Source organism: Rhinopithecus roxellana, chromosome 8 (genome assembly GCF_007565055.1).
Source record: "Rhinopithecus roxellana isolate Shanxi Qingling chromosome 8, ASM756505v1, whole genome shotgun sequence".
Lineage (NCBI taxonomy): Eukaryota > Metazoa > Chordata > Mammalia > Primates > Cercopithecidae > Rhinopithecus > Rhinopithecus roxellana.
Genome location: NC_044556.1, coordinates 13955341 through 13968345, shown reverse-complemented (window position 1 = coordinate 13968345; position 13005 = coordinate 13955341). Strand labels below are relative to the sequence as shown.

The 13005-nt window shown below is 53.3% G+C and overlaps 1 protein-coding gene across 2 annotated transcripts; it reads left to right on the top strand.

The window, feature by feature from the left end:
• The first annotated feature begins 1093 nt into the window (after positions 1-1093).
• On the top strand, positions 1094-11705 carry TMIGD2 (transmembrane and immunoglobulin domain containing 2). Of its 2 annotated transcripts, none has more exons than XM_010367255.2 (5): positions 1094-1338; positions 5952-6311; positions 9437-9478; positions 9572-9670; positions 11051-11705. In XM_010367255.2, the coding sequence occupies exons 1-5, from the start codon at positions 1293-1295 to the stop codon at positions 11317-11319; spliced, it is 816 nt and encodes a 271-aa protein (XP_010365557.1). In that variant the 5' UTR covers positions 1094-1292; the 3' UTR covers positions 11320-11705. The 2 variants fall into 2 exon arrangements, with proteins under 2 accessions (XP_010365557.1, XP_010365556.1); XM_010367254.2 differs by having other exon boundaries at positions 9572-9682.
• The last annotated feature ends 1300 nt before the right edge of the window (positions 11706-13005 follow it).

Sequence of the window (13005 nt, the reverse complement as noted above, 5' to 3'; positions counted from 1 at the left end):
ACTCACTCTGTTGCACAGGCTGGAGTGCAGTGGCACAATCATGGCTTACTGCAGCCTCCAACTCCTGGGCTCAAGCAATCCTCCTGTGTCAGCCTCCCAAGTAGCTGGGGCTATAGGCATGCACCATCACCCTGGGCTGGTTTTGTATTTTTTTTTTTTTTTTTTTTTTGAGACAGGGTCTCACTCTATCGTTCAGGCTGGAGTGCAGTGGCAGGATCTCGGCTCCCTGTAATCTCCATCTCCCCAGTTCATGCAATTCTCCTGCCTCAACCCCACTGAGTAGCTGGGACTACAGGCACCCACCACTAGGCCTAGCTAATTTTTGTATTTTTAGTAGAGACCGAGTTTTGCTATGTTGGCCAGGCTGGTCTCGAACTCCTGACCTCAGGTGATCCGCCTGCCTTGGCCTCCCAAAGTGCTGGGATTACAGGCCTGGGCCAGCATGCTCAGCCTGTATCTTTTTTTTTTTTTTTTTTTAATAGAGATGGGATCTCACTGTGTTACCTAGGATGATCTCAGACTCGGCTAAAGTGATCCTCCCACCTCAGCCTCACAAAGTACTGGGATTACAGGTGTGAGCTACAGCGCCCAGCAAAAGAAAGACATTTTGGGAGCAAAATAATTGAGGCAGGAACCCTGTCATTTAACTCACTGCTCAGGCTTAGGCCGCCTGCCCCTCCCCCACGGAGCCACCTGCTCTCACACTGTGTCTTCCTGTACCCAAATGTGTTTATGTAGAGCCTTCCAGAAAGTTCACAGGGGTGCATTCCCCCAACTCACTTACGTACACTGCCTTTCTTTTCTTTTTTTGTGAGACAGAGTTTCGCTCCTGTCACCCAGGCTGGAGTGCAGTGGCGTGATCTCGGCTCGCTGCAACCTCCACCTCCCGGGTTTAAGCCATTCTCCTGCCTCAGCCTCTCAGGTAGCTGGGATTACAGGCATCCGTCACCATGTCCAGCTATTTCTGTATTTTTAGTAGAGACGGGGTTTCATCATGTTGGCCAAGCTGGTCTCAAACTCCTGACCTCAGGTGATCCACCTGCCTTGGCGTCCCAAAATGCTGGGATTACAGACATGAGCCATGTCACCTGGTCTGTACACTGCCTTTCAGATAGGAAATGCATTGGGGAAACTGAGGCACGAGGCGGCAGGAAGTGGAGCCCCCAGCAGCCTGGAACACCGGACGTCTGCTGTCTGGCCCTGGGTGTCACATCTGTCTCTGCAGCGGGAGGCGGAGATTGTGGCAGGAAGTCTGTCAACTGGGAGGGGGAGAGGGGTCTGATGGGCCAGGAATGGGGTCCCCAGGTATGGTGCTGGGCCTCCTGGTGCAGTTCTGCGGTGAGTATCTGGGTCTCCCTCCCCTCCGAACCCACCTCTTGCTGTCATCCCCAGCTGCCTGCCCCCCAGCTCAGGACCCCTCTAAACTTAAGTCTCTCTACTCTGTCAGATAAGGCTCATCTCCCTCCGAGACTCAGAACCTGATGGAGGCTGGAGGGTTAAGGAAGGATCGTCTGAGGGCCGCTAGGATACAGTCTAAACCTTGCCCTACATACCAGCCTGGCCTGACCTCTCTCATCTCCACCCTCCGCGATGCCTTTGCTCCCTCCCCCTTGCTCCAGCCTGGAAGCTTTTCTTTCTCTGTTTCTCCAATGGGAAGGCTGGATCCAGCCCTTGAGCCTTTGCACCTGCTGTTCCAGCTGCCTAATACCCTTCTCCAGATCTCATGTCTCTACCCTCCTCTGCAACTGCATCGCAAATGAACTTCACATAACCTCACCTTCTCCGGGAGTCTAACAGACACGCCAGACTTCTCACAGCTAAAAGCAAACTTTGTACTCCAGCAGCAGCTCCCTCTGTGTTTCAAATTAAGGACAAAGGCTACTGCCCTTCACACATTTCCTCCGGTGAAAACCTCCATTCCTCTTTCCCTCTCTTCCAATTCCAGCCGCTTGCACTTTTTTTGTTGTTTGTTTCGTATTTTTTTGGTTTGTTTGTTTTTTGAGAAGGAGTCTTGCTCTGTCACCCAGGCTGGAGTGCAGTGACGCGATCTCGGTTTACTGCAACCTCCGCCCTCCAGGTTCAAGCGATTCTCTTGCCTTAGCCTCCCGAGTAGCTGGGATTACAGGCACAGGCCACCGCGCCTGGCTAATTTTTTTTGTATTTTTAGTAGAGATGGGGTTTCGCCATCTTGGCCAGGCTCGTCTAGAACTCCTGACCTCATAATCCACCCGCCTCGGCCTCCCAAAGTGCTGGGATTACAGGTGTGAGCCACCGCGCCCAGCCGTTTTTGTTTTTTAGAGATGGGTTTCACTATGTTGCCCAGGCTGGTCTTGAACTCCTGGCCTCTAGCGATCATCCAGTCTTGATCACCCAAAGTGCTGGGATAACAGGCATGAGCCACCACGCCCAACCAAGGTCTTTTTATTAAAACTTAAATTGGAGACTGAGGCAGGTAGATCACTTGAGTTCAGGAGTTCCAGACCAGCCTGGCCATGTTGGTGAAACCCCGTCTCTACTAAAAATACAAAAATTAGCCAGGCATGATAGTGAGTGCCTGTAGTCCCAGCTACTCAAGAGGCTGAGCCACAAGAATCACTTGAACCCAGGAGGCGGAGGTTGCAGTGAACCAAGATCATGTCACTGCACTCCAACCTGGGCAGCAGTGAGACCCTGTCTCAAAAAAAATAAAAACAAAACAACCAACCAAACAAACAAAAACTTAAATTGGACTATTTCTACCCTGCTTTCTGATTTTCCATCACACTTAGATTAAAACGTAAACTGCTTAATTTTCCTCACCTCTCCACACCACCCCAAGGCTCACAGGCCCTGCTCAACCCTTCCTCCTTCCCTCCTCCCTCTCTCCCCATCCTCACTCTGCTCCAGCCACACGGACCTCCTCGCTGTTCCTCCAACACGCCAGGCACAGTCCTGCCCCAGGGCTTTTGCACAGACTGTGCACTGTCTGGAATGCTCTTACCCTCCAATACCTTCCTTCTCACACTGGTTACCCCTTTCCATTAAGAGCTCTGGTCAGGCTGGACACAGTGCATGTGCATGTAATCCCAGCAATTTGGGAGGCTGAGGTGGGAGGATCACATGAACCCAGGAGTGGTTTGTTTTGTTTTTTTGTTTTGAGACAGAGTCTCGCTCTGTTGCCAGGCTGGAGTGCAGTGGCACGACCTCAGCTCACTGCAACCTCTGCCTCCTGGGTTCAAGCGATTCTCCTGCCTCAGCCTCCCAAGTAGCTGGGACTACAGGTGTGTGCCACCACGCCCGGCTAATTTTTGTATTTTTAGTAGATACAGGGTTTCGCCATGTTGAGAAGAACGATCTTGATCTACTGACCTTGGGATCCACCCGCCTTGGCCTCTCAAAGTGCTGGGATTGGAGACATGAGCCACTGCACCCGGCCTTGTTTTGTTTGAGACAGAGTCTCGCTCTGTCACCCAGGCTGGAGTGCACTGGCACGATCTCAGGTTACTGCAGCCTCCACCTCCTGGGTTCAAGCGATTCTCCTGCCTCAGCCTCCTAAGTAGCTGGGATTACAGGCGTCCGCCACCATGCCCAGCTAATTTTTGTATTTTAAGTAGAGACAGGGTTTCACCATATTGGCCAGGCTGGTCTTGAACTCCTGACCCCAGGTGATCCACCCACCTCAGCCTCCCAAAGTGCTGGGATTACAGGCATGAGCCACCTCACCCAGCCCATAAGCCCAGGAGGTTGATCCTGCAGTGAGCTATGATGGTGCCACTGCACTCCAGACTGGGCAAAAGAATGAGATGGAGTCTTTTTCTCTTTGATATGGAGTCTCGCTCTGTTGCCCAGGCTAGAGTGCAGTGGCATGGTCTCAGCTCACTGCAACTTCTGCCTCTCAGATTCAAGTAATTCTCCTGCCTCAGCCTCCCATGTAGCTGGGATTCTAGGCGCTCGCCACCACACCGGCTAATTTTTTTTTTTTTTGAGACGGAGTCTCGCTCTGTCTCCCGGGCTGGAGTGCAGTGGCCGGATCTCAGCTCACTGCAAGCTCCGCCTCCCGGGTTTACGCCATTCTCCTGCCTCAGCCTCCCGAGTAGCTGGGACTACAGGTGCCCGCCACCTCGCCCGGCTCGTTTTTTTGTATTTTTTAGTAGAGACGGGATTTCACTGTTAGCCAGGATGGTCTCGATCTCCTGACCTCGTGATTCGCCCGTCTCGGCCTCCCAAAGTGCTGGGATTACAGGCTTGAGCCACCGCGCCTGGCCAAATTTTTGTATTTTTAGTAGAGACGGGGTTTCACCATGTTGGCCAGACTGGTCTCGAACTCCTGACCTCAGGTGATCCACCAGCCTCGACTTCCCAAAGTGCAGGGATTACAGGCATGAGTCACGGCACCCAGCCCATGAGCCCAGGAGGTTGAGGCTGCAGTGAGCTTTAATGGTGCCATTGCACTCCAGACTGGGCAACAGAGTGAGATGGAGTCGTTTTTTTCTTATATATGGAGTCTCGCTCTGTTGCCCAGGCTAGAGTGCAGTGGCGTGGTCTTAAAAAAAAAAAAAGGTTGGTCACAGTGGCTCACATCTACAATCCCAACACTTTGGGAGGTGTAGGTGGGAGGATCACTCGAGCCCAGGAGTTCAAGACCAGCCTGGGCAACATAGTGAGACCCCCCAACCTCTACAAAACCAAAAAAATTAGCCAGGCATAGTGATACGTGCCTGTAGTCCCAGCTACTTGGGAGGCTGAGGTAGGAGGATCACTTGAGCCCAGGAGTTCAGGGATGCCGTGAGCTGTGATGGTGCCACTGCACTCCAGCCTGGACCTTAGAGCCAGACCCCAACTCTAAAAAAATAAAAAAATAAGTCACCACCTCAAGGAGGCCTTCCTTGATTACTCTCAATGAATAGATGTTTTCTGACCTCACTGGTGTCTTCTGTGGCCACTGTCATTCCTTTCCCCCATTGCAGTTCTCATTTCATGACTTCCTGTGTCTCTCTTACCCTAGATTGTCAGCTTCTGAAGGTCAGGGATTTTCATCTGTTTTGGTCACCCCTGTGTCTGTGTCCCCCACACCCAGCATAGGGCCTGGCACATGCTAGGCGGTATTTGTGTAGTGGAGTACTGGAGACTATCTCAGAATTCCACAAGCTCTGAGCGACTTATACCCATTTTACAGATGGGGTTGTTGAGCCTCAGCAAGTCATGACCTTCCAAAGGTCATACAGACAGTGAGGTTCTTTGGGGTTTTTTTTTAATGTTTAATTTTTTTTTTTTTTTTGAGACGGAGTCTCACACTCTGTCCCCCAGGCTGGAGTGCAGTGGCACCCGATCTCAGCTCACTGCAACCTCCACCTCCCGGGTTCACGCCATTCCCCTGCCTCAGCCTCCTGAGTAGCTGGGACTATAGGCATGTGCCACCACGCCCTGCTAATGTTTTGTATTTTTAGTAGAGATAGGGTTTCACCTTGTTAGCCAGGATAGTCTCGATCTCCTGACCTTGTAATCCGCCCGCCTCGGTCTCCCAAAGTGCTGGGATTACAGGCGTGAGCCACCACATCCAGCCTTTATGTTTAAGTTTTAGAGACAGGGTATTGCTTTGTCACCCAGGCTGGAGTGCAGTGGTGCGATCATAGCTCACCGCAGCCTCAAATGCCTGGGCTCAAGTGATCCCCTCACTTCAATCTCTTAAATAGCTGGGAGCACAGGTGCACACCACTAAACCCAGCTACTTTTAAAATATTTATTGTAGAGATGAGGTCTTGCTATGTCCTCAGGCTAGTCGGGAACTCCTGGGCTCAAGCAATCCTTCCACCTCGGGCTTCCAAAGTGCTGGGACTACAGGCGTGAGCCATGGCACCCGGCTTAGGCAAGTGAGGTTTCAAACCCAGACTGCCGGCTCACTAGGGGAGTGAGTCACACAGCCTCACATGCACACCGTCAGAAAGGTTGCCTCTACCTCTTCTGTCTTCCAGCCCTGCAGGGAGCCTCAAGCCTGAGTGTGCAGCAGGGGCCCAACTTCCTGCAGGTGAGGCAGGGCAGTCGGGCCACCCTTGTCTGCCAGGTGGACCAGGCCCCGGCCTGGGAACGGCTCCGTGTTAGGTGGACCAAGGATGGGGCCATCCTGTGCCAACCATACATCACCAACGGCAGCCTCAGCCTGGGGGTCTGTGGGCCCCAGGGACAGCTCTCCTGGCAGGCACCCAGCCATCTCATCCTGAAGCTGGACCCTGTGAGCCTCAACCACAGCGGGGCATACGTGTGCTGGGCGGCCACAGAGATTCCTGAGTTGGAGGAGGCTGAGGGCAACGTAACAAGGCTCTCAGTGGACCCAGGTACCGAAGAGAGTGGGGAGAGGGAGGGGCGGTGGGGAGGATCCTAAAATCTTAAGACTTTTGAGTCTCAAACTCCTAGAAATAAAAAGCTCTAAATTTTTCATATCAAACTTTTTTTTTTTTTTTTTTTTTTTTTTTGAGGCAGAGTTTCACTCTTGTTGCTCAGGCTGGAGTGCAATGGCGGTGATCTCGGTTCATGGCAACCTCCACCTCCCGGGTCCCGGGACAAGCAGTTATCCTACCTCAGCCTCCTGATTAGCTGGGATTACAGGCGCGTGCCACCACACCCAGCTAATTTTTGTATTTTTAGTAGAGACGGGGGTTTCACCATGTTGGCCAGGCTGGTTCGAACTCCTGACCTCGTGATCCACCTGCCTCGGCCTCCCAAAGTGCTGGGATTACAGGCGTGAGCCACCGCGCCCAGCCCATAATCCAAGAATTCTAGAATACAGAATTGAAAGTCATCAGCCAGGCATAGTGGTTGATGTGTCTAATCCCAGCATTTTGGGAGGCTAAGGCGAGAGGATCACTTGAGCCCAGGAGTTGGAGGCTGCAGTGAGCTATGAGTGCACCACTGCACTCCAGCCTGGGCGACAGAGCCAGACCCTGTCTCTGAATAAAATAAAGCCATCAGCTGGGCATGGTAGCTCATCCCTGTAATCCCAGCACTGTGGAAGGCCTAGGTGGGTGGATCACCTGAGGTCAGGGGTTCGAGACCAGCCTGGCCAACGTGATGAAAACCCCCTCTCTACTAAAAATACAAAAATTAGCTGGGCATGCTGGCGTCAGCCTGTAATTCCAGCTACTCAGGAGGCTGAGGCAGGAGAATCCAGGAGAGGGAGGTTGCAGTGAGCTCAGATCACACCCGCACCACTGTACTTCAGCCGGGGCTACAGAGCAAGACTCCGTCTCAAAATAAAAAAAAATAAATTATAAAAGCCATAGACTCTCAAAGTTGGGAGAAACCCTCCAGATAGCTCTCCAGACCAGCAACGCCAGCCGCCTCATTTTACAGAAGAGACAGGTGAAGCCAGAGAGGGCCAAGACATGTCTAGCGTTACGTACTAGGTAGGGGTGCACCCTGTGCACTGTCCCCTTTGCCATGTCCCCCACTTATGAACCCACCCTGGGCAGAATCAGGAAACCCAAGGTGATCCAGGCTTTGCCCCCTGCTCTGTGAGAGGTGCCTGTGGGCCCTGGGCCTCTGACCAGCCCTCTCTGGCAGAATGAAGCACCCAGCTCTCAGCCCCTCGAGATGCCCGTTCCTCTCCAGCTGGTAGGACCAGCCTGCTGGCAGGGACACGTGCCTGCCTCAAGGGAGGGGCGTGTTATGGTGTGTTACCCACCTCTCCCCACCCCTCCAATGTCAAAGGGGCCAATTAGCAATTAGAGAAGGCGGGGTGGTGGAGGCGCCAGGCTGTGCATTGGCAGCTGCCAGAGAGCAGGGAACGGGCGCGGGTCCAGCCCCACACAGCTGGCTTCCCCACCCCCCCCACCAACCCTGAACAGCAGCTTGGCAGCCTCCAGGGATCGCCTGCCAACCTCAGAGGCTGCAAGAGGAGGGGGTTGGGGTGCTGGACCTTATCTTAATTGTGGCATTCACAGCCTTTAGCTGGGGTTCCTGTAAATTATACAAACCTGGATTCAAGCCTCTGTTTCATTTACTTGCTGTGTGACCTTCAGCAAGTGACTTGACCTCTCTGTGCCAGTTCCCTCGGCTGTCGAAATACAGTAAATAGTGTTTCCTCATCAGGTCGGGTGACTTTAGAGCAGTTATCGCTAAAGTGCTTGCTATAATCCAAGTGCAATGGCTCATGCCTGATATCTCAGCACTTTGGGAGGCCGAGGCGGGAGTATTACTTGAGGCCAGGAGTTTGAGACCAGCTTGGCCAACACGGCAGGACCCCATCTCTACAAAATATTCTAAAATTAGCCGGGCATGGTGGCACATACCCATAGTCCCAGCTACGTGAGAGGCTGAGGTGGGAGGATCACTTGAGCCCAGGAGTTGGAGGCTGCAGTAAGCTATGATCATGCCACTGCCCTCCAGCCGGGGCGACACAGAGCAACCCTGTCTCCAGAAAGACAAACAACAACAACGAAACAATGCTTAACACAGGGCCTGAGACATAGTAAGTGCTCAAGGAAACTAAGTGTTAGGATCTCTGAGCTGAGGTGAGGCAGGGCTTTGTTCAAAGCTGGTCCCTGCTGCTGTCTGGGTAGGGGACCCTAGACAAGTGAATTAGGCTCTCTGAGCCTCGGTTTCCCAGTCTATAAAATGGGCATGACATGGAGTAGAGGCTCAAACAAAAACAACAAAAACAACCAAACAGGATCCGGAGAGTGATAAATCCCAGGATAAAGATGGCGGAAGACGGAGTCTCGCTCTGTCGTACAGGCTGGAGAGCAGTGGCACAATCCCATCTCACTGCAAGCTCTGCCTCCCAAGTTCACACCATTCTCCTGCCTCAACCTCCCGAGTAGCTGGGACTACAGGCGCCCACCACCACGCCCGGCTAATTTTTTTGTATTTTTAGTAGAGATGGGGTTTCACCGTGTTAGCCAGGATGGTCTTGATCTCCTGACCTCATAATCCACCCGCCTCTGCCTCTCAAAGTGCTGGGATTACAGATGTGAGCCACTACACCCGGCCTTCTTTTTTTTTTTTTTTTGTCTTTTTTGAGACGGAGTCTCACTCTGTCGCCCAGGCTGGAGTGCAGTGGCACGATCTCGGCTCACTGCAGCCTCCCCCTCCTGGATTCAAGCGATTCTCCTGTCTCGGCCTCCTGAGTAGCTGGGATTACAGACGTCCACCACCATGTCCAGCTAATTTTTATATTTTTTGTAGAGATGGGGTTTCCTCATGTTGGCCAGGCTGGTCTCGAACTCCTGACCTCAGGTGATCCTCCTGCCTCAGCCTCCCATAGTGCTCGGATTACAGCCCTGAGCCACCGCATTCTGCGAGTCTCATTTTTCAGAAGAGGAAACTGAGGTTCAGAGTGAACACCTGCCCAAAACCACAAAGCCTGGCAGGAGGAGGAACACTTAGGTCCCCCCACGTAAGCTCTGTTCTTGGAGGGTGGAGAAGCCTGGTACTCCCCATGACATAGATTTCTTCTCTGCAGATGACCCCACACAGAACAGAAATCTGACCCCAGGCTTCCCAGGTGAGCCCTGCCCTGTGTTCCTCCCCCAGCATCTTCCTCCCCCACCACCACCCTTTCCCCTCCTGCTTAGACCATCTCTTCACCCCGACACAGGACTCCTCTTCGTGCTGCTGGGGGCAGGAGGTGTGGGTGTGGCGCTCGTGCTGGGCGCCTGGTTCAGGGGCCGCCGCTGCTGCCAGCAAAGGGATTCAGGTAACAGCTCAGGTAAGGGAGGGTGGGGCGGAGGAGGTGGGAACTGCAGCTGCTTGACAAAGACCCATTGCATCTGTGCTCACACCTAGGGGAAGGAGGGAGGAGGGATGGAGGAGAAGCCTGGCTCCTATATCTTATACTCACGTTTTTCAGAAATAGAGACAAAGCCCCTAGCCTGGGCAACCTAGCAAGATCCCATCTCTACAAAAAAATTAAAAATTGCTGGGCGTGGTGGCTCATGCCTGTAATCCCAGCACTTTGGCACGCCGAGGTGGGTGGATCAGCTGAGGTCAGCCTGGACAACATGGTGAAACCTTGTCTCTACTAAAAATACAAAAAATTAGCCAGGCATGGTGGCAGATGTCTATAATACCAGCTACTTGGGAGACTGAGGCAGGAGAATCACTTGAACCGAGGAGGCAGAGGTTGCATTGAGCCAAGATCGCGCCGCAGCACTCTAGCCTGGGTGACAGAGCAAGACTCGGTCTCAAAAAAAAAAAGAGAAAAAAATTAAAAATTAGGCTGTGCATGGTGTCTCATGCCTGTCATCCCAGCACTTTGGAAGGTCGAGGCAGGTTAGGAGTCTGAGACCAGCCTGGGCAACATGGTAAAACCCAGTCTCTACTAAAAATACAAAAATTAGCCAGGCGTGGTGGCCTGTGCCTGTAGTCCCAGCTGCTCAGGAGGTTGAGGCAGGAGAGTCACTGGAACCCAGAAAGCGGAGATTGCCGTGAGCCAAGACTGCCCCATTGCACTCCAGCCTAGGTGACACAGCAAGCTCCATCTCAACAACAACAAAAAAATTAGCCAGGCTTGGTGGCACACGCCCGTGGTCCTAGCTGCTCAGGAGGCTGAGGTGTGAGGATTGCTTGAACCTGGGAGGTAGAGGCTGCAGTGAGCTATAGTTTCCCCATTGCACTCCAGCCTGGGTGACAGAGACAGATCCTGTCTCAAAAAACAAACAAAAGTTTGAAAAAAAAAAAAAAAAAAAAAACGGCCGGACGCAGTGGTTCAAGCCTGTAATCCCAGCACTTTGGGATGCCAAGGTGGGCGGATCATGAAGTCAGGAGATCAAGACCATCCTGGCTAACACGGTGAAACCCCATCTCTACTAAAAATATAGAAAATTAGCCGGGCATGGTGGCGGGCGCCTGTGGTCCCAGCTACTCAGGAGGCTGAAGCAGGAGAATGGCGTGAATCCGGGAGGCAGAGCTTGCAGTGAGCCAAGATCGCGCCACTGCACTCCAGCCTGGGCGACAGAGCAAGACTCCGTCTCACACACACACAAAGAAAAGAGAGACAAATCCTCCAGAGGTTAGCCGGAGAGGGCTGGGCTGTCTTTACTGACTGTTCCCTCTTGATCTGTGTTATCCATCCTAGGAAATGCATTCTACAGCAATGTCCTATACCGGCCTCGGGGGCCTCCAAAGAAGACTGAGGACCGCTCTGGAGAGGGGAAGGACCAGAGAGGCCAGAGCATTTATTCAACCTCGTTCCCGCAGCTGGCCACCTGCCAGCCGCACCTGGCTCCCAGACCTTGCCCCAGCCCCAGGCCCGGCCACCCCATTTCTATGGTCAGGGTCTTTCCTAGCCCAGGCCCCACCCAGCAGCCGAGGCCAAGAGGGTTCCCCAAAGTGGGAGAGGAGTAAGAGATCCCAGGCGACCTCGACGGGACCCCACCCATAGGTACACACAAAAAAGGGGGATCGAGGCCAGGCACGGTGGCTCACGCCTGTAATCCCAGCAGTTTGGGAAGCTGAGGCGGGTGGAACAGTTGAGGTCAGGGGTTTGAGACCAGCCTGGCTTTAACCTGGGAGGCGGAGGTTGCAGTGAGCCAAGATTGCGCCACTGCACTCCAGCTTGGGCCACAGAGTGAGACTCCATCTCAAAAAAAAAAAAAAAAAAAAAAAAAAAAGCAGGAGGATTGGGAGCCCGACAGCCCCATCCTGAGCCCCCGTCCTCATTTCTATGATGATGGATCTCGCTCCCACTTTTCCCAAGAACGCTTAATAAAGGCTTGTGAAGAAAAAGCAAAGCTGGTGTTTGTGCGATTTGGGACTGCTAAAAAGGTCTGAAGAAATCAGGTGCGGCGGCTCACGCCTGTAATCCCAGCGCTTTGGGGGACCAAGGCGGGCGGATCACCTGAGGTCAGGAGTTCGAGACCAACCTGGCCCACATGGTGAAGCCCCGTCTCTACTAAAAATACAAAAGTTAGCCAGGCGTGGTGGTGCAGCTGATGTCTGTGGTCTCAGCTATTTGGGAGGCTGAGTGGGGAGGATCACTTGAGCCTCAAGAGGTTTAGGTTGCAGTGAGCTATAATTATGTTACTGCCCTCCAGCCTGGGTGGTAGAGTCCCTGTCACATACATGCACCAAAAAGATTTAAGGGGTCATGTGGGGGGTCCCAGAGCTCCCAGGGGTGGCTGGAGAGGCCCACTGTGGCCAAGGAACTTGGTGACAACTCAAAGCCCCCCTCCCACCTTATACTTGTAGGGACAAATCCAAGGAGCAGGAAGTAGTGCTCTGGCTTCCAAACTGCCCTGGAAGACCCTCTCTGCAGCTGGCATCACCCCCAGGCAGGCCTGGAGGTGGGGGGAGGAGCGGGGAGGTCAGGGGATTCGTGGTGTTTACGAGCCCCCCGGGTCTTCTGCCTGTCACCTTGAAGTGACACCAGCTAGGCCCAGCTCCCCTCCCCTACTTCTGCTGTTTCCATGGGGACAGATGTCCTTTCTGCAGATCAAGCCACTGCTGCCGGGAGGAGGGAGCGGGGCTGGCCCGAGAGCCTGGCCCCCCTCAGTTTCTCCATCTTTGTGTCTGTCGGTTTCTAAGGAGTGCGGTTTTCATCTGCTCCACACTGCTCTGTCTCTTGCTCTCTGAGTTCTGGTCTCTCCCTATGGGAGATTCAGGTTCCAGTCCCAACTCTGCTCCCAAAACAAAGAGCTGGGGATGTGCGTGGCCCTTGAGGCCTCGAGGTTTTCTCTCGTTTGTTTTGCTTTGTTTTTTGAGACGGAGTTTCGCTCTTGTTCCCCAGGCCGGAGTGCAATGGTGCGATCTCAGCCCACTGCAATCTGCGCCTCCTGGGTTCAAACGATTCTCCTGCCTCAGCCTCCCGAGTAGCTGGGATTAGAGCTACTACCACGCGCCACCACGCCCAGTTAATCTTGTATTTTTAGTAGAGACGGGGTTTCTCCGTGTTGGTCAGGGTGGTCTCGAACTCCCAACCTTAGGTGATCTGCCTGCCTCAACCTCCCAAAGTGCTGGGATTACAGGCGTGAGCCACCACGCCCGGCCTCATCCAGGGTTTCAATTACCCCATCGTCCCCCTTTCCGGGGCTG